The sequence below is a fragment of the Eretmochelys imbricata genome, chromosome 23, assembly GCF_965152235.1.
Source record: "Eretmochelys imbricata isolate rEreImb1 chromosome 23, rEreImb1.hap1, whole genome shotgun sequence".
Classification (NCBI taxonomy): Eukaryota; Metazoa; Chordata; order Testudines; family Cheloniidae; genus Eretmochelys; species Eretmochelys imbricata.
In genome coordinates this window covers 15,615,437-15,633,384 of record NC_135594.1, presented here as the reverse complement: position 1 = coordinate 15,633,384, position 17,948 = coordinate 15,615,437, and the positions used below count along the sequence as shown (strand labels likewise).

The 17,948-nt window shown below is 51.0% G+C and overlaps 5 protein-coding genes across 7 annotated transcripts; 3 read left to right on the top strand and 2 right to left on the bottom strand.

The window, feature by feature from the left end:
- Positions 1-443: 443 nt before the first annotated feature.
- On the bottom strand, positions 444-1,985 carry LOC144278930 (histone H2A type 2-C-like). Its single transcript, XM_077840315.1, has one exon. It carries the CDS (start codon positions 1,381-1,383, stop codon positions 994-996), a length of 390 nt encoding a protein of 129 aa, XP_077696441.1. The 5' UTR covers positions 1,384-1,985; the 3' UTR covers positions 444-993.
- On the top strand, positions 1,798-2,194 carry LOC144278931 (histone H2B 8-like). Its single transcript, XM_077840316.1, has one exon. It carries the CDS (start codon positions 1,798-1,800, stop codon positions 2,176-2,178), a length of 381 nt encoding a protein of 126 aa, XP_077696442.1. The 3' UTR covers positions 2,179-2,194.
- On the bottom strand, positions 2,058-9,011 carry LOC144278929 (histone H2A type 2-C-like). 3 transcript variants are annotated; one of them, XR_013348636.1, is made up of 2 exons: positions 8,463-9,011; positions 2,058-2,191 (listed from the first exon to the last, which is right to left on the bottom strand). XR_013348636.1 is itself a non-coding variant. In XM_077840313.1 (1 exon), exon 1 carries the CDS (start codon positions 8,969-8,971, stop codon positions 8,582-8,584), a length of 390 nt encoding a protein of 129 aa, XP_077696439.1. In that variant the 5' UTR covers positions 8,972-9,011; the 3' UTR covers positions 8,181-8,581. The 3 variants fall into 3 exon arrangements, 1 of the variants encoding a protein (XP_077696439.1); XR_013348637.1 differs by having other exon boundaries at positions 2,092-2,214; XM_077840313.1 differs by lacking the exon at positions 2,058-2,191 and having other exon boundaries at positions 8,181-9,011.
- Positions 9,012-9,309: 298 nt separating this feature from the next.
- LOC144278817 (histone H2B 8) lies at positions 9,310-10,379 on the top strand. Its single transcript, XM_077840171.1, has one exon. It carries the CDS (start codon positions 9,355-9,357, stop codon positions 9,733-9,735), a length of 381 nt encoding a protein of 126 aa, XP_077696297.1. The 5' UTR covers positions 9,310-9,354; the 3' UTR covers positions 9,736-10,379.
- Positions 10,380-12,129: 1,750 nt separating this feature from the next.
- On the top strand, positions 12,130-12,941 carry LOC144278917 (histone H4). The gene has a single exon (XM_077840299.1). The coding sequence runs from the start codon at positions 12,147-12,149 to the stop codon at positions 12,456-12,458; it is 312 nt and encodes a 103-aa protein (XP_077696425.1). The 5' UTR covers positions 12,130-12,146; the 3' UTR covers positions 12,459-12,941.
- Positions 12,942-17,948: the final 5,007 nt, after the last annotated feature.

Here is a 17,948-nt window from a genome sequence, read left to right as displayed (position 1 = left end):
ACCCCTGGCCTAGGGGGATAAAAGGGAAGTGGGAGGAGTGCTCCGTGCCTGGGGGGAGGGCATAGAGGGGTTCTGTGCGGTTTTGGGTGCTCACTGCTGGCAGGGATAGAAGGGAAGTGGAGGTCTTGCTGAAGGGCCCCTGGTCTGCGCGTTCTGCGCCTCCCGCGGATTTTCAGTAACTCGCAGCAGGGGTAGTTGAGCTTTTTGAATTTCCTGGGCTGCCCGGGGATTGGCGGGTGACACAACCCACCCCGACCCTCCATCCCACAAAGGCGTGTGGGGGGTGGGAGAAGGGGGCGTGCGTGCCCTGGGCCCCCTTCGCTGATTTGCTGGCAGCATGGCGCGCAGCCGTTTGTACCGTTTGAATTTGCCGGGCTGGGGTGAATTCCGCCGCCCTCCAGATTCCATCCGCTTTCCTTCCCACTCTCGGAAGACCGGATACTGGGCCAGATGGACCTTTGGTCTGACCCACGGTAGCCGTTTTATTGTTCTTCGCCCTGATACAGCCTAGCAGCCCCTCCAGCACGGGAAAACGCGCAACCTGCCTCCAGCACTTTGTCTTCCTCGCTTTATTAAAATTACTATGTGTGTCGCCCCCACACCTGGCAAAGGACCTTGTTACTTGTTCTCAGTACCTGCTGCACCGTTTTCAGTTCTCTGGGAAGGGATCAGGGGAGGTTTTCTACCCCTGGGGCGTGTTTTCAGAGAACTATGGGCCTTCTGTATATTCTTAAGGTGCCACAAGTACTCCTTTTCTTTCTGTATATTCTTGCCACGTTTTTGACCGGTTAGCAACCTGGCCGTGAGTTTTTACTGAACTGCTCCATGTTCCCTTCACAACACCCCCATAAAAGCAACAACCCCAAAGCGACACAACAGGGATTAACAGCTCTCAGCTTGACATTGTGAGTGGCTCTGAAAAGAGCCTTTGGGGTTGACATGCTCTTAGTGGCAGGGATCTCCCTCGCCTGAAAGGCAGCAGCAGTAGCCTGCTCACTTGCCCTTGGCTTTATGGCTCTCGGTTTTCTTGGGTAGCAGAACCGCTTGGATGTTGGGCAGGACCCCACCTTGGGCGATGGTGACTTTACCCAACAGCTTGTTCAGCTCCTCGTCGTTGCGGATAGCCAGCTGCAAGTGGCGGGGGATAATGCGGGTTTTCTTGTTGTCCCGGGCCGCGTTGCCAGCCAGCTCCAAAATTTCAGCAGTCAGATACTCCAGCACCGCAGCCATGTAAACGGGGGCGCCGGCACCCACACGCTCCGCATAGTTCCCCTTGCGCAAAAGCCGATGCACACGGCCCACGGGGAACTGCAGCCCCGCACGAGACGAGCGAGACTTAGCCTTAGCCCGGGCTTTGCCTCCCTGCTTTCCACGGCCAGACATTATAAAACTTCTTAACAAAAAACGAACACTGAGCAATTGCAATAAAACTGCGGTAGAGGGAACCGCGGTCTTGCCTTTTTATGCCCTCGTAGCGATCAGGCTAGACACTGGTGATTGGCCAAGCAAAAAGCACCTGAAAGACCCAATGGGAAGCCGACTTCTCAATCTGACCAATCGGGAGGACTATGCTGTTGTGGTAGCCAATAGAATCGCGAGACTTGTCGTGGCACTTTATTTGAATACGAATTTGTAACAGAGAAAGGTAACGCAGTAGTTAGTATCCAATAGGAAAGGTGGAATTAGGCTACCCTCATTCGCCTAGGGGCGCTATAAATAAAGGCTCTCCTACACTGGCAGCTTACCATTCAGTTTCTTGTATCAGTGTTTGAGTGAGTGAGCCGCTACGAAGCGAGAATGCCTGATCCAGCCAAGTCTGCTCCTGCGCCTAAGAAGGGCTCCAAGAAAGCGGTGACCAAGACCCAGAAAAAAGGGGACAAGAAGCGCCGCAAGACCAGGAAGGAGAGTTACTCCATCTATGTCTACAAAGTGCTGAAGCAGGTTCACCCCGACACCGGCATCTCCTCTAAGGCTATGGGCATCATGAATTCCTTCGTCAACGACATCTTCGAGCGCATTGCTGGGGAGGCGTCCCGCTTGGCGCATTATAACAAGCGCTCCACCATCACCTCCCGGGAGATCCAGACCGCCGTACGCCTGCTGCTGCCTGGGGAGCTGGCCAAACACGCCGTGTCTGAGGGCACCAAGGCTGTGACCAAGTACACCAGCTCCAAGTAACTGGTCTCTGTCTCTGAAAAACAAAATACAACGGCTCTTTTAAGAGCCACCTACTTAATCCATGAGAGCTCTAGTCACTTTCACTGACAAAGTGGTTAACATCTAACTTTCAGATGTACGTGAATCTATAACTTTTGTAGCAGTCTATCCCCAGACTCCACTAATTTGTGTAACATCCTGGCAAATCACAAACCTAGCTGATACCAGAGCATGACATATAGAACTTGTATGCAGTGAGAAAGTTTGAATTTACCTTTCACTTGAGTAAAGGGGCTTAGTAGTTGAGTTAATTAGAGAAACAGATCAGAACTTTCTAAGGAGAACTGTTAAGGAAACAGAAAAGGTGTACTTGTGGCACCTCAGACAAATTTATTTGTAAGCTTATGCTCAAACTTGTTAGTCTCTAAGGTGGCACAAGTATTCCTTTTCTTTTTGCAGATACAGACGGCTGCTACTCTGAAACCTGTTAAGGAAACAGTGTATTCAATATATTTCTCCCTCTGTATGACCGGAGCAGTGTTAATCAGCTTAAACACTATGTTCCATTTTATATTTAGTTGTGACACTCTGCAAGTACATTTTCCAGACCTGAAGAGCTTTGAAATCTCTCTCACCAAGAAAAAATGATTTGATTGTTTGTATTTTTTCTGATGAGTCAGTTAATAGAATTGAGTCTCAGAAAATATATTACCTTGTTTCAAGGGCACTTTTATAAAATAGAAATATTCCTTTTTCCATTTTATCAAATTTAAGACTTTTAAAGACATTCAGCAACATTCTGGATGGTATCCATTTCTTCACAAATTATCAATTCAGTGGTTTAAATTAATTGATTATAATTTTTCAAATAAAAACATCTTTAAAATTTCTATGCTGAGGGATAGATTATTGGTCGCTGGAAAAAAAATTAATAGACGGGATTGCAACTCATAGACCTATAGGAAATGACACTAAAATGTTTCAAAGCGATAAAAGAGCAGAGAAAACCTGGAGACATTTGAGATGGTGAATGTGCAGACTGGAATGATGAAGGAATGAATGTTAATGAAAACATTTTGAATTTAGCTACAGGTGGAAACCATATTCTTCACTCGTTCTTGAAAGAGTCTGAGTTAAAAGAGCTTTAATCAGTGCTTTTTACACTACTTCCCATTGTTAATTTCTTTTAACTTGAGCTCGTTTTATTCTTGAACAGATGAGATCAATGAGCCGCGGAGCAGGGCTGGCGCCAAAAAGCAAATTTTTGAATTTGAAGCTAAGAGCTGGCTAATGATTGGCCAGAGTTCTCTGTGCGGTGCCTCATTGGTGGGAGCGAAGGCGCATCAAATTATAGGGCGGGAGAGGTGGAAGTGGGTTAGGCCGTCTCAGTTCTCAATTTGGTCGGGTACCACCCACACTAACTCTGCTCTGTACCCCTCCTACCCTTCCCCCGCAACACACTGCAAAACAACACGCTTTTTCTTATATCCCTGGTCTGCATGCTTTCCCCGGCTGTGTAAGGCAGCTTTTGATGTTACAACAGTAAATGGAAAACCTTTCAAGGGAGCAAGTCCCCTCTCTTACTCTGTTTAGAGTAATAGTTTTTCCTTACTACATAGGGAATCAATTATTTGTTGTCAATAACAGTAGTGATATGTAAATAAGATTTCACAGTCTGTTCAAAGGTGTCTGTCGGTCTGGATTTGACCCGCTGTCCTCTGCTTTATTGCGTGCTTAGGTTTCTCAGACCCCCACATCTAGAGTCTAAGGTAGGCCTCTCTTGTTTTCCACAGCATAAGCTGATATAATAGAAGCTTTTGAATATTTGCATATATTCCTATTTTCCAGGAGATTGTACCCTGTCATCTCTCTCAGCAATAATTAACGCCAGTCTTTCAAATGCTTAACTCTGTGGCTCAGGTATCTTATTGTACAGAGCGTCCTGACTGGCTGTATCCAGCTGATTCATTATTATTTAACCCTGTTATTGTACTAGTGCCTAAGGGTGGTCTCCACAATGCTACCGGCTGCACAAATATAAAATATGATAATCTCTTAGGCAGTTACAGTAAGAGACTCGTTTCGGAGATTCAAGGGGCGGAAGAGACCATTGTGGTCTGAATTCTAGTCTAACAGAAGCCAGAGGCCTTTCCCAAAAATCCTGTTTGAACTAGAGCACAGCATTTAGTAGAAAATCATCCCATCTTGATTTTTAAATTGCCAGTGCTAGAGCCTCCACTATAACCCTTGGTAAATTGTCCCAGTGATTAACTACCTTCACGGTTCTAGATAAAAACAGGAGGACTTGTGGCACCTTAGAGACTAACCAATTTATTTGAGAGTAAGCTTTCGTGGGCTACAGCTCACTTCATCGGATGCATTCAGTGGAAAATACAGTGGGGAGATTTATATACATAGAGAACATGAAACAATGGGTGTTACCATACACACTGTAACAAGAAGAAAAGGAGGACTTGTGGCACCTTAGAGACTAACCAATTTATCTGAGCATAAGCTTTCATGAGCTACAGCTCACTAAGGTGAACTGTTACCAGCAGGAGGGGGGGTGGGGGACCTTTTGTAGTGATAATCAAGGTGGGCCATTTCCAGCAGTTGACAAGAACATCTGAAGAACAGTGGGGGGTGGGGGGGAATAAACATGGGGAAATAGTTTTGCTTTGTGTAATGACCCATCCACTCCCAGCCTCTATTCAAGCCTAAGTTAATAGTATCCAGTTTGCAAATTAATTCCAATTCAGCAGTCTCTCGCTGGAGCCTGTTTTTGAAGTTTTTTTGTTGAAGAATTGCAACTTTTAGGTCTGTAATAGAGTGACCAAAGAGATTGAAGTGTTCTCTGACTGGTTTTTGAATGTTATAATTCTTGATGTCTGATTTGTGTCCATTTATTTTTTTACATAGATACTGTCCAGTTTGACCAATGTACATGGCAGAGGGGCATTGCTGGCACATGATGGCATATATCACATTGGTAGATGTGCAGATGAACGAGCCTCTGATAGTGTGGTTGATGTGACTAGGCCCTATGATGGTGTCCCCTGAACAGATATGTGGACACAGTTGGCAACGGGCTTTGTTGCAAGGATAGATTTGTTCTAGATGTACGTCTAATTTCCAGTCTAAATTCATCGAGCATAAATTCCAGTTACTGGATCTTGTTAGAGCTTTGTCTGCTAGAGTAAAGAGCCCATTATCAAATATTTGCTCCCCATGTAGGTATGTATAGAGCATAGGGGATACAAGTCACCTGTTAATCTTTGTTAAACTAAGCAGATTGAGAGACTCAAGAAGCGCACTCAGGGGTGCTGGAACAATGTGTATAGTGGGGGTGCTGAGAACCATTGAAGCAAACTGTAAACTCTGTATCTTATGGAAACCACTTTAAGCTGGGAGGGGGTGGTGACACCCCCCGGCACCCACAGTTCCAACACCTATGCTCTAACACGTTTTCTGATCTTTTAATCATGCTTGAGCTCTTCTCTGAACCCTCTCCAGTTTATCAACATCTTTCTTTAATCCTTTTCGGATCCGGAACTGGACACAGTATTCGAGCAGTGGTCACACCAGTGCCAAATAGAGAGGTAAAATAACCTCTCTACCCCTACTCAACGTTCCCGTTTATACATCCATAGATCATATTAAAGCCATTGGCCACAGTGATGCACTGGGACCAGATGTTCAGCTAATATCCACCGTGACACCCCCCCAACCACTATTAACATTGTGGCATCCCAGGATCGAGTCCCCCATTCTGTAAGTATGGCCTACATGCGCCCTTTACATGTGTCTGTATTAAAATGTACATTGTTTGTTTCTACCTATGCACCAAGCAATCCAGAGTCCTGGCATCACCCCGTGCTCTGTATGGAACCAGCCTGTCTAGGTGACTTCCTGGACTGGACCCTGTTGTTTAGGGTTAATCTGTCTGAGATGGGAATAACTTCTGACCTACTGTCTATGACAAGGCCACTATGGGGTCTTCCCCTACGCACCTCCCCCCAATTGGCTGCCTAGCACCAGGATCAGTTGCTCCTGATAATGGTCTGATCACGTTCACATGATAAATCTGGTTAGGCAAGAGCCATTTGAAAGCACAATAGCGTGAGTTCCACCTCACTCAAATGCCTCAAAGGGTTCCTCCTGTTTTTTTCTGTGCAACAGCGGCAGGCTAGAATTTAATAAGGTGACACGTGGGTCTCTGGCACTAAAGGCAGGAGATGTGGGTTCCCGCTGTGTGGTAGGGGCTCTGTGCCCAGGGAGAGGCAGAGGCTCATTCCACAGTAAATAGAACAGGATTATGGGCTGAGCTGATGAAGGCCTTACACGCAACTCGAAGGCAGTTGTCTGTCTGTAACGTAATACAGTTGGAATCCTGCATCCAATCAATTCCAAACATTCAGGAAATAGAAATACTCCAGGCATCAGTGATTAGAATAATTTGGGGGTGTGGGGGAAGAAACCAGAAAGTCAAAACAGGGAAACCTTACGCTCCTACCAATTCTTTAGCACAGGCCAAGCTTCAAGAATTTCTGCAATTGTAGGTAGATTAAACAACTGGTTGATAGTGTTCATTAACCCCCTTCCAGTATAACCATACACACACACACACCCCGTCTTATTCCTGCTTTTCCTCCATAAAGCCTCCTGTTTTACAGCGGCTGAGAGTTGCTCCGTCCAGAAAACAGGGTTGCATTATTCCCTCTAGGAGTGGAGGCCCTGGGGGTCCAGAGCAAGTGGACTCCTTGACGGGACCCATGGCGAGAGACAGGCGTGCTAAGGCTCAGAGAGGTGCGGTTCTAGGAGCCGGAGGGGCTTAACCCCCAAGAAGGGCTGTCGCACTGAAGGGGGTTCCCCCAGGGACTGCACAGAGGCAAGAGTGGGCACGACCTGAGGGTCCATGACACCTCTTAATTAACATGTTGATAGGGCTATGCCAAATGACTTCTCCCACACAACAAGAATAGTGTGTGGGGGCGGGGAGGCATGGGGAGAATGCACAGCCCCTGGCCTGGGAGAGAATGGAGGACCTTTATAGTGGGACAGGAAGAAATGTGGCACACAGAAGCCCTCACATGAGAAGGAAGGAGGGAACAGGCATTCACTCAGGGCTCCTGCTGGGGGAAGGAGGAATGGGGACACACACAACTTGTACCAAAGAAGGGAGATTGGAAGGCTGATATAGGGGAAAAGGGAACAGTGGAAAGGGGGCATGCTCCCCAAACCCCATGCTGCGGCTGGGGTGTACTTCATTATGGTGCAACATTTCTATAAAGCATTTCAGTGTGACCGAGAAGAGAGGGGCTCTTCCCCTCCTCTATGTTTTCTCCATATAAACAAACATACGTCATATAAAGGAAATATTTCACTCCACACAACCTATGGAACTCATTGCCATGAGATGTTGTGAAGGCCAAAACTAGAACAGGGCTCAGAAAATTAGATAAATTCATGGAGGATAAGTCCGTCCAATGGCTATTGGCCAAGAGGGTCAGGGATGCAACCCTGAGTATCCCTAACCCTCTGACTACCCAAGACTGGGAGTGGATAAGGGATGGATCAATTGCATGTTCTGTTGATTCCCTTGGAAAAGCTAGTCACCAGCTACTATTGGAAGACGGGATACTGGGCTAGACAGACCATTAGTTTGAAGCAATATAGTCATTCTTGATGTCAATTTCCAGGTTTAGATTTTAATCTGGAGAGACTCATTGCAATGAGACACACCCAATTTATTTCACATATGGGCATTGTAGCATGGTCTCAGTTCGTGAATAAAATTATAAACTGAACCATTTACTTTGTGGCTGCTGTATGAAAGCAGGAAAACCCGGGTAGATTTTGCAAATCAACATCCTCCCTCTCCCCCTCAGCGTAGAGCTGTTATTCATCTCCATCCTGCTCTGAGCCAGAACAGAGTCTGTGAAAGATGCACTTGCACAAAAGCAGAAACAGGGATTAATCCTTGCATCTGCACTCACATCCCAAAATACAGAACAGAACCATAATTTCATCCAAACCACTTTATTCTTATTTTTCCTTAAATATCTATGACATAAAGAGGAAAAAATAAGGCAGTAACTTCACTGCAAAAATCAAGTACAGACCATTCTCCATTTTAGCTGATACATGGGTCTTAATGCATTCCACTCCAAACCCCTTAGAAATGAGATTGGTCTTTTAATAGAAAAAAAAAGTTTGACACCAAACCTCAGCTCTCTGGTAACACTCCAGAAACATAGCAAACTACCTGCAATCCGTTGCATGCCTGCTCACAGACTAATACTTACACTTCTTATGTTTTTTCCATCTCCCGTATCATTTTCCAAGATTATCAGCTCTTTTTGAACTCGTGGGTGGCTCTTAAAAGAGCCTTTGGGTTCAGTTAATTCGAATACTAACAGCCTTCTCACTTGCCCTTTGCTTTATGGCTCTCGGTTTTCTTGGGCAGCAGCACCGCCTGGATGTTGGGCAGGACCCCACCCTGGGCGATGGTGACTTTGCCCAACAGCTTGTTCAGCTCCTCGTCGTTGCGGATAGCCAGCTGCAAGTGGCGGGGGATAATGCGGGTTTTCTTGTTGTCCCGGGCCGCGTTGCCAGCCAGCTCCAAAATTTCAGCAGTCAGATACTCCAGCACCGCAGCCATGTAAACGGGGGCGCCGGCACCCACTCGCTCCGCATAGTTCCCCTTACGCAGCAGCCGGTGCACACGGCCTACAGGAAACTGCAGCCCCGCACGAGAAGAGCGCGACTTGGCCTTCGCCCGAGCTTTGCCCCCCTGCTTTCCACGGCCAGACATCACGACACGGTACTAAACCACTGACCGTTACTAAAACAACTTTGCCATCGAACCCTTGAAATTATGCGGGCCCTGCCTTTTATAGCCTCGGGCAGATGAGCCGCGCGACCTCTGATTGGCTCTGCCTGTATCACCCAATGAAAAAGCGACTTCTCCACCTAGCCAATGGGAAGAGAAGATGCTGTGGCTATCCAATAAGAAGTGCAAGGATTAGAGTCTGCGTTCTTTGCGGCTGGGTATGCCGCAGGGTTGACGTCTTACTTCCTATCAGCCAATAGGAAAGCAAAAATTAGGCTACCTTATTTACATAGGGGCGCTATAAAGAAAGGGCCGCGGGGGCTGCGTGTAGTATTGTGTTTTGTACGTTTCTTACAGTCCTCAGGATGCCTGAACCAGCGAAGTCCGCTCCCGCGCCCAAGAAGGGCTCCAAGAAAGCGGTGACCAAGACCCAGAAAAAGGGGGACAAGAAGCGCCGCAAGACCAGGAAGGAGAGTTACTCCATCTATGTCTACAAGGTGCTGAAGCAGGTTCACCCTGATACCGGCATCTCCTCTAAGGCCATGGGCATCATGAATTCCTTCGTCAACGACATCTTCGAGCGCATTGCTGGGGAGGCGTCCCGCCTGGCGCATTATAACAAGCGCTCCACCATCACCTCCCGGGAGATCCAGACCGCCGTACGCCTGCTGCTGCCCGGGGAGCTGGCTAAACACGCCGTGTCTGAGGGCACCAAGGCTGTGACCAAGTACACCAGCTCCAAGTAAGCAGAGGCTATGCTCCCTCTGGGAAGTCTGTGACACCTAAAACCCAAAGGCTCTTTTAAGAGCCACCCACTTTCTCAATGAGAGCTTCAATCGCTGTTTCATTACTAGAAAATAGCTAAACGCACAATCCCTTAAAACACGCCTTGACTATGTAAGGTAGATGTTAATTATTTTTCTTGAGCTTAACACCTAGTAAAGCACATCGTGTAATCGGATCCGGGGTAAACCTAGCTAATAAGGGCCTTTTAATGCTGTGAATATACAAAGTATTTTTTTCTTAGCTACTTAGAATATACATTGGTTAAATACATGTAGCTTGTAGTACAAGCAAACTCTGAACAGGAACTGCAAAACCCTCAATCCTGGCCGACACACGTTTCTTGCTAAGCAAGCGAGGGTGAATGAGCACGGAAAGGACACAGAGGGAGAAGTCTTCACATTTCACACAGCTGTGGAAGAGCTCCTATCTTTATTCCTTTCATGCCTGAAACCCAGTATGTTCTATGGATGGTCGTTCATAGACCAAATAAACCCGTTTTTTCGTTTTAATACTAGACTTTCCGGGGTAGGCTGAATGAATTCTATCCTAAACCAACTTCTCTCTGCTTCCCCTAACGGGGAAGGGCTGTTCATTTTCCTGTCTCCTCAGATGGTTTATTTCCCAGATAGTTGTTAATCTCCATTAAATCTGCCTTTCTAAAGCCGGCTTTAAGGGCTCGGGGAACCCGGAGCCTGGAAGGGGAGCAGCTGGTTTGCCTTTCGTACAAAAACGGCGCCAAAACTGGACCGGGGGAGGGAGGGAAATCTCCCGTTTGCGACTATGTGGCAGCTCCGGTCCGCGTAGGGAACTTCAACCCTGTCCGCCCCAAGGAAGCCGCTCACCCCAACAGAGAGAAATATCGGAGAGAAGGCCAATCTTTGTGACCTCAGTCTGACCAGCCCCAACTGTTCAAAAAGCCGGAGTCACCTCAGAGCACGGGATGGGCTTTAAAATCATGTAAAAATAAGAGAATGTTTGTTTGTCTTCAGCTTTTTGAGCCTTGCGGGTGCGGGGGGGGGCGTCACATTTTGAGGCTTCCTAGGGTAGTCAATGGCTATTAGCCAGGAGGGGCAGGGATGGGGGCCCGAGCCTCTGTTTGCCAGAAGCTGGGAACGGGCGGCAGGGGATGGATCACTTGGTGATTCCCTGTTCTGTTCATTCCCTCTGGGGTACCTGCTATTGGCCACGTCGGAAGACAGGACACTAGGCTAGAAGGACATTTGGTCTGAGCCAGTCTGGCCCTTCTTATATTCCTCCACAAAAGCTACAAACTTATTTTTTCTTTAAGAATGAAGGCTGAAATCATCCCATTGTCCCCTTGACGGCTGGGCTGGGCTGCCAGGAACTTGGGGGGGGCTTTAAGGAAAACAATAATAACCAAAAAAGAAAAGGAGGACTTTTGGCACTTTAGAGACTAACCAATTTATTTGAGCATGAGCTTCTACACTTTCCACAGTATGTATCCGATGAAGTGAGCTGTAGCTCAAATAAATTGGTTAGTCTCTAAGGTGCCACAAGTCCTTTTCTTTTTGCAAATACAAACTAACACGGCTGTTACTCTGAAAATAATAACCAGACTCATGACAAAAGACTCATGAGAGCTGGCAACACTGTGTAAAAACCTCTCAAGGCGGGAGCCTGAATTTCCCCCTTTGATTCCCGCAAAACCCCCGAGTCTGGAGTCGCCCCAGGACGAGGGACAAAGCACCAGTAAAATACCCTGTTTCTAATGCACCAATAACAAAGCGTTTGAAAGCAGGAAATCGATCACCGCCCTCCTCGGGAGGCGCACGGAGAAAAAAGGGCGAGGGAGAGAAATCGGGGAGCGATTTGTGCACTGTTTAGTCCAACTGTGAGCTGGGGCCCCGGGGAGCTGACCTGCACGAGCCTCTCCGGGGAAGGAAATTAAATTGGTTTTTATTTCCACGTGTGCAATGGGTAAATATTCAAAAGCGGGGGGTCTCCACAGCTACTGACGTGCGGGGGGTGCAGGGATGGTGGCTCACCGGCTTTGGGTGCTGGGCAGTGAGAAATAAACCTCTCCGTCCCCTACAGCTTTTTTTGGGGGGGGGGGGGGGCTTGAAGGGGCTTTGCCTCCCAACCGTGTTTGCCGCTTCTCGCTGTGCCACACTCGAGCGCCAAACTCCCCTTTTTGAATTTAAAATTACCCGCGGTGTTCTGATTGGCTGAGAGGCGAAGGCCGCCGTCTCTCATTGGTGAGAGCCGGAAGCGTCCTTCTGTCAGGGCGAGGGGAGGGAGACACGAGGGGTGACTGCGGTTCTCACTCAGGTCGGACTCTGTGCTATATAAACCCCTGCAGGCCGCTAACTGTTTTGTATAGCGGTGGGGTTATTAGCTCTGTGTTTGCGAGATGTCTGGGCGCGGAAAGGGCGGCAAGGGGCTGGGGAAAGGCGGTGCTAAGAGACATCGCAAAGTGCTGCGGGATAACATCCAGGGCATTACGAAGCCTGCGATCCGCCGCTTGGCTCGGCGCGGCGGGGTGAAGCGCATCTCGGGGCTGATCTACGAGGAGACCCGCGGGGTGCTGAAGGTTTTCTTGGAGAACGTGATCCGCGACGCGGTGACTTATACGGAGCACGCCAAGCGGAAGACGGTGACCGCCATGGATGTGGTGTACGCCCTGAAACGCCAGGGGCGCACCCTGTACGGCTTCGGAGGCTGAGTCGGCTCTTAACCGCAAAAACTCATTTTCTAAGGCCCTTTTAAGGGCCACCCACCGGTGCACGGAAAGAGCTGGGTTTGCTCAGACTGGGCAGGGGGAGGGTTGTGGGGTTTGTGTGTAAATTACAGGTTTGGCTGGCTTTGCAGGATTACACGCTGTTTTGATTGAACTGCTTCTGGCTAAACTGGTCTCTTAAATGCTACAAACCCACTGCACAATTAATGCTTCATTGCTACTTTGCTAGCAGTCTCTTGCGGTGTGCTTTTGCACCTGTTATCATTTACCATTCACAGTTCTCTACAGTAGTTCACTCTGCCCCTGCAAAACATTAGTCCCGTATGTTACCCAGAGATCCACATTCTACTGACTGGGATATGCTACCCTGTTGGCACATCCCTGCAGCTGGAATCTGTCCCCTCTGGGACCTGGTCCAGCCACTGATCCTGCAGCTGCACCTAGCTTCCTGCACACTCCGTGGGTCAGTTCCGGCCAGACCCAGGAAATTCAGACTCTGCCTCTGGTTACATTTGTGCTGCTATGAAACTTCTTAAAGCAGCTGGTGAGGTGCTGTTTTGCTTCAGCACCCAGGAGCTTTGGCTGCACCCAGAGATCCCTTGGCTTCCCAAACTCCCACCTGAGCTGCTGGGGGTGGCTGCCATGCTCTGCTCCACCCCCTCGCTCCCCTGGTTCCTCCACCAGGCACTGGGGGGAGCTCCCGTGTCCCTGCGGGCCCAGGAAGGTGGCTGAATGGCCTGGTGCAATGGAGGGGAGTCTGAGACACTTGGAAGCATAGCACAGTGGAGAAGGGCTGGGTCCCCTGGTAAGCCCCTGGCAGTACAGGCTCCCAAGGGTGAGGTTTGCACAGAATAAGCACCATTCTGGCACCCCCTTGTTGCCTCTGTCCCTAAAACTGGGCACCCAAATTCTCAGTAGAACTCGGGGGCCAGGAGCCCAGAACTCCTAAGGCCTGCCTAGGTGAGTCCTGGGGCTGCACGGGAGGGGGCTGCCAATGGCTGATACATGACAGCATCAAAAGTGCCCGTTGACCTGTAGGGTTGTTAGCGTGTTCATGATTCAAATCCACATTAAACTTGAAGCTGGCCTGGCCTGATTAAAAACATGACCCATCACTTCCCAGTGAAACAGAAAACTTTATTGGGGGGGGCGCACGGGAGGGATGAAAAACCAAGTGCAGCATGAGGAGAAATCGGGAGCCAGAAACAGGTTCCCTCCTTGGGACCAAATCATGTCACCAGACATCAAGGAGTGTTTAACAGAGCACCTGCCCATCACTGTGCCTTTCAATACAGTACAATACGAATTTCTATCAAATACTCAAGACCCCAGCAGAGGGTCATTTTCCACAAGTACCTACAGGCAGCTGGCTGGGGCGGGGGGGGTTGCAAAGACACAGAGGGGGGAAAAACAAAGCACTGTCTGAAATGCATTGTTTTTGTCATTGGCAGCATGTTGAAGCAGCCAGAAAGGAACCGTGGGAGTTTGATCAGCGGCAACGCCTGCGTGAGGAACTGTCCTTTTGGAAGAATGGGACCAGTTCACAGACTCAGGTTTGCCCCTGCCTCTAGGGCCGAGCCTGGCCCTGTCTTCATACAACCCCCCTGCAGCACTATCGGGCGAATCCTCTGCTACCACCAGACCCCTTAGGCAACCTGCCGGCTGCACTGGGACACCGGCTGCCACCCACATTTAAAGCCCACTGTCCCCCAGCTTTGCACAAGCCCTCTCTAATGTACACGGTGCTAAAAATCTGGTCGCAGCTGGCAGCCCAGGGCTCCTGATGCGACTACTGCAGAAGGGAACAGGCTTGCAAACCGCCCCCCGCCCCCTCCCACCCACACACACACACTAGAGACAGGGTTGACATGGGGAACAGTCATGGAGCAGGGTGATGTATCAGGGACCGAGAGCGAGGGAGGGAGAAAAAGAGCTGCCAAGCAGGAAGATGAGATGCAGAGACGCTCCTAGAACAAGCTGCTGAATGTAGAAAATCAGGGAACAAGGGAGGAGGTGAAATAAGCAGCCCCAGTCCCTAAATACTAATACCACACCCCTGGACCAGCCCCCCTCTCCCCAAATAACAGCCCTTACCCAGAACGCCCCTGACCAGCCAGCTGGGGGACCCAATGCGGCTGTCTAGACTCCAGCTTAGGTGGGTGTAACAAGTCGCTCAGGGATGCGGAAAAGCCACACACCCACACCCCGAATGCCGTAAGTTACACCGACCCAAGCGCCGGTGTGGACCTCCCCAAGCTTCTCCCACTGACCCAGCTACCACCGCTCGTCGGGGGCGGATTAATTAAGAGCTCTCTCCCGCCGTCGGCTTCGCGCAGCTCCTGAAAATGGGCCCTGACTCTGTCCGCTGGGCAAAAGGGGTGAGACGAAGCGAGCAAGACAGAGTGCAAAGAGGCGCAAGCAAGCGAAAGACAGGGGGCCTGACGAGGAGAGAGAAAAGAAACAGCAGCACAGAATTCATGTCCCCCGCAGATTTTCTTTTCCCCGCCCCGTAGAATAATCGATTCTGCCGGGGAGGCACGACAAGGCCAATGTGCCCCCTCCCTCGCCGCAGCTGCTGCTCCAGCCCCTGGTGAGCGAAAGGTGCCCTGCAGCGCCTCCCCGGCAGAATGGATTATTCTACGGGGCAGGGAAAGGAAAGTCCGCGGGGGACGTGAATTCTGCGCTTATGTTTTTGTGAAGAAGCCAGGGGGAACAACCCTCCCACTTTCAAAGGGAGCCAGGAGCGAGACAGAGAGAGAGAAAGCGAGCACAGCAAGGCGGGACGAGCAAAAGGGCCGAGCAAGAGCAAGCGAGCAAAAGAGGAAGAGCACAACAGGAGAAACCGAGCGAGCGAGCATGCAGGGGGCAGGTAAGCAAAGGGGCCAGCGAGATAGGGCGCAACAGTAGAGCAAGAGAGAAAGACAGAGCAGCGGGGGGAGCAAACCGGAGCAGAGACAGAGAAAGAGCCAGCCAACGGCGAGGCAAGTAAAGAGCGAGCGGAGCAGAGCGAGCGGCAAGCAGGGGAAGAGAGCGCAGCAAGCAGAGGCGAGCAAGTGAGTGCATCGCTGGGTGCGCAAAGGGGCCAGCATGCGAGAGCGAACGAGAACGGGCTGCCGGGCAAGCAAACAGCAGCACCGAAGACAGAGAGCGAAACGCCAGGCCGGCAAAGGCGTGAGGCCAGGGGTCAGTAGAAGTGGAGCAGGGGCAAGAGAGAGAACGTGGCAGGACGAGCAAACGAGTGAGCGCATCTGAGCAGCCTGGCAAGCGAAGGGGAGAGCGAGCAAGACCAAGGCCGGGCTACATCACCCCGAGTGATCTAACAGGCTGATTTAAGTGCCGATGTAGCCAGCGCTGTGTGGCCAGAAACGAGCCAGACCGGCAGGGTGAGCAAAGGCGGGGATGGGTGAGGGCACAGAGAGCAGGAGACGGGCTGGACGAGCAAAAAGGGTGCGTCGGGGCAAGCGTGCGGGCGAGCAGGCACGGGAGAGGGACTGGAGCGGAGAGGCACGTGCCGGAGGGTGAGTGCATGGCCAGCGCTGGGAGGAGACGCCCGGAGAGAGCAGGGCTCAGTCAGCGAAGGAGCGAACGCCTGCCGCTGGGCGAGCGAAAGACACGCACCATCGCAGGCGAGCAAGGGGGGGCGAGCGGGCTGGAGCTAAAGCGAGGGAGAGCTAGCGTAAGCAGCCGGGCGAGCAAAGGGGAGAAAGATCCCGAGCCACGTTGGCGCAGACAGAGGGGTCCCTGCATTGCCCCCCCCTCCCTTGCCTTTGCCCTAGGGTTTGTCACACACACACACACACACATATAGCCCCCCCAGCAGGCCTGGCCCACTGTGAAACAACCCACAAAGCAGGAAGTGCTGGGGGGGCAGGATGAGAAAGGCCACACTCTGAATGCAGGGTGGGGGGACGGGACTGCTGTCAGTGACCCCACGGGGGCAGAAGGGAGTAAAGCCCTCCATGCTCTCACTTCCCCAGGGTCTGAGCCTCTGGGCCCACAGAGGCAACCTCACGGTGGCGGGCACCTGAGGGCCATGGGGCTGGGGGGCAAACCCAGCCGGGATGGGGCACTGACGGGGAGCGATGCAGCCAGGAGCCCTACACTGAGGACAGGTCTATCCTGGTTGACCGTGTGGCTTTCCTGCTCCATACGACTGGGACAGCTTGTGGGGCGGGGGCCCGACATCTCACCCGCCCCATCCTGCCACGAGCTGGGTCCTGCTCCCAGGTGGCACAGGGCAGTGGGGGCTGCGCCCGCCTGCAGACACCAAGACAGGCCTGGGTGAAGCCGCTAGGGGGTTGACCTCGCTGTAATGCCCTGTGCCGAGGGGCCGGGACTCCCGCCAGGAACCAGCCGCGGGAGGAAGGGACAGAGCAGGGAGAGGCGAGAGACAGAAACACAGCTCGAGAGAGACAGAGTGTGAAAGGACAGAGAGAAGAACTGAGATCAGAGCTTTATTACAACACGAGAAAACGGGGAAAGGAGAAAGACTTTGGCAGTCACGAGCTTTCCCTGAGAGACTGAGCTGGGGCGCGAGGCTGGGAGAAGACCCTGAAATCCGCCACGGTTCAAACACCTCACCACTCAACCTGCTGTCAATGCGACCCCCAGCCAGGGACACCACATCAGACAGGCCCCCCTACCTAGTTCTTTGCTGAGCACAAAAGACCCCCCCCCCAGCACCAGTGCGGAGCCGAAAGAGCGCAGGATGCATGCGGGAGACAGGAGCAATGCGGGTGGGGAGAAGGCTGCAGAGAAATGGAGAGAGACGGGGTAGGGGGTGAACAGCGGGGAGAGCTGGGCACTAGCTGGAAAAGGAATTCAGTCAACATCAGGTCCCAGGGGCCAGATGCTGGAGATTCAGTCCCATCTTCCCTGCTTAGCTGAGGCCTCTGGCCACGATCCTGGGCCCTGATGGCCTGTGATGGGATGTTAGATGGGGTGGGATCTGAGTTACTACAGAGAATTCCTTCCTGGTGAGTCTTGCCCCTATGCTCAGGGTTTAGCTGATCGTCATATTTGGGGTGGGGAAGGAATTTTCCTCCAGGGCAGATGGGCAGAGGCCCTGGGGTTTTTTCGCCTTCCTCTGCAGTGTGGGGCACGGGTCACTTGCTGGCGGATTCTCTGCACCTTGAAGTCTTTAAACCACGATTTGAGGACTTCAGTAGCTCTGACACAGGTCAGGGGTTTGTTACAGGAGTGGGCGGGTGAGATTCTGCGGCCTGCGTTGTGCAGGAGGTCAGACTAGACGATCACCACGGTCCCTTCTGACCTTAAAGTCCAGGAGCCTCTGAGCCCCAGGTTTAGAATTTCCCTGGCTTTTCTTTTTTCACCCGCCTCTACGGCAGTGGTTCTCAACCGGGGGGGGGGATGCTGAGGTCTTCTGGGGGGTACGTCCACTCAGCTAGCTAGTTGTCCAGTTTTACAGCAGGTGACATAAAAAGCACCAGCCAAGTCGTTAACATTTCATACAGA

What these genes read in the sequence shown, in the direction of transcription:
- LOC144278930 (XM_077840315.1), bottom strand. Translation starts at nt 1,383, where the DNA reads ATGTCTGGCCGTGGAAAGCAGGGAGGCAAAGCCCGGGCTAAGGCTAAG.
- LOC144278929 (XM_077840313.1), bottom strand. Translation starts at nt 8,971, where the DNA reads ATGTCTGGCCGTGGAAAGCAGGGGGGCAAAGCTCGGGCGAAGGCCAAG.
- LOC144278931 (XM_077840316.1), top strand. Translation starts at nt 1,798, where the DNA reads ATGCCTGATCCAGCCAAGTCTGCTCCTGCGCCTAAGAAGGGCTCCAAG.
- LOC144278917 (XM_077840299.1), top strand. Translation starts at nt 12,147, where the DNA reads ATGTCTGGGCGCGGAAAGGGCGGCAAGGGGCTGGGGAAAGGCGGTGCT.
- LOC144278817 (XM_077840171.1), top strand. Translation starts at nt 9,355, where the DNA reads ATGCCTGAACCAGCGAAGTCCGCTCCCGCGCCCAAGAAGGGCTCCAAG.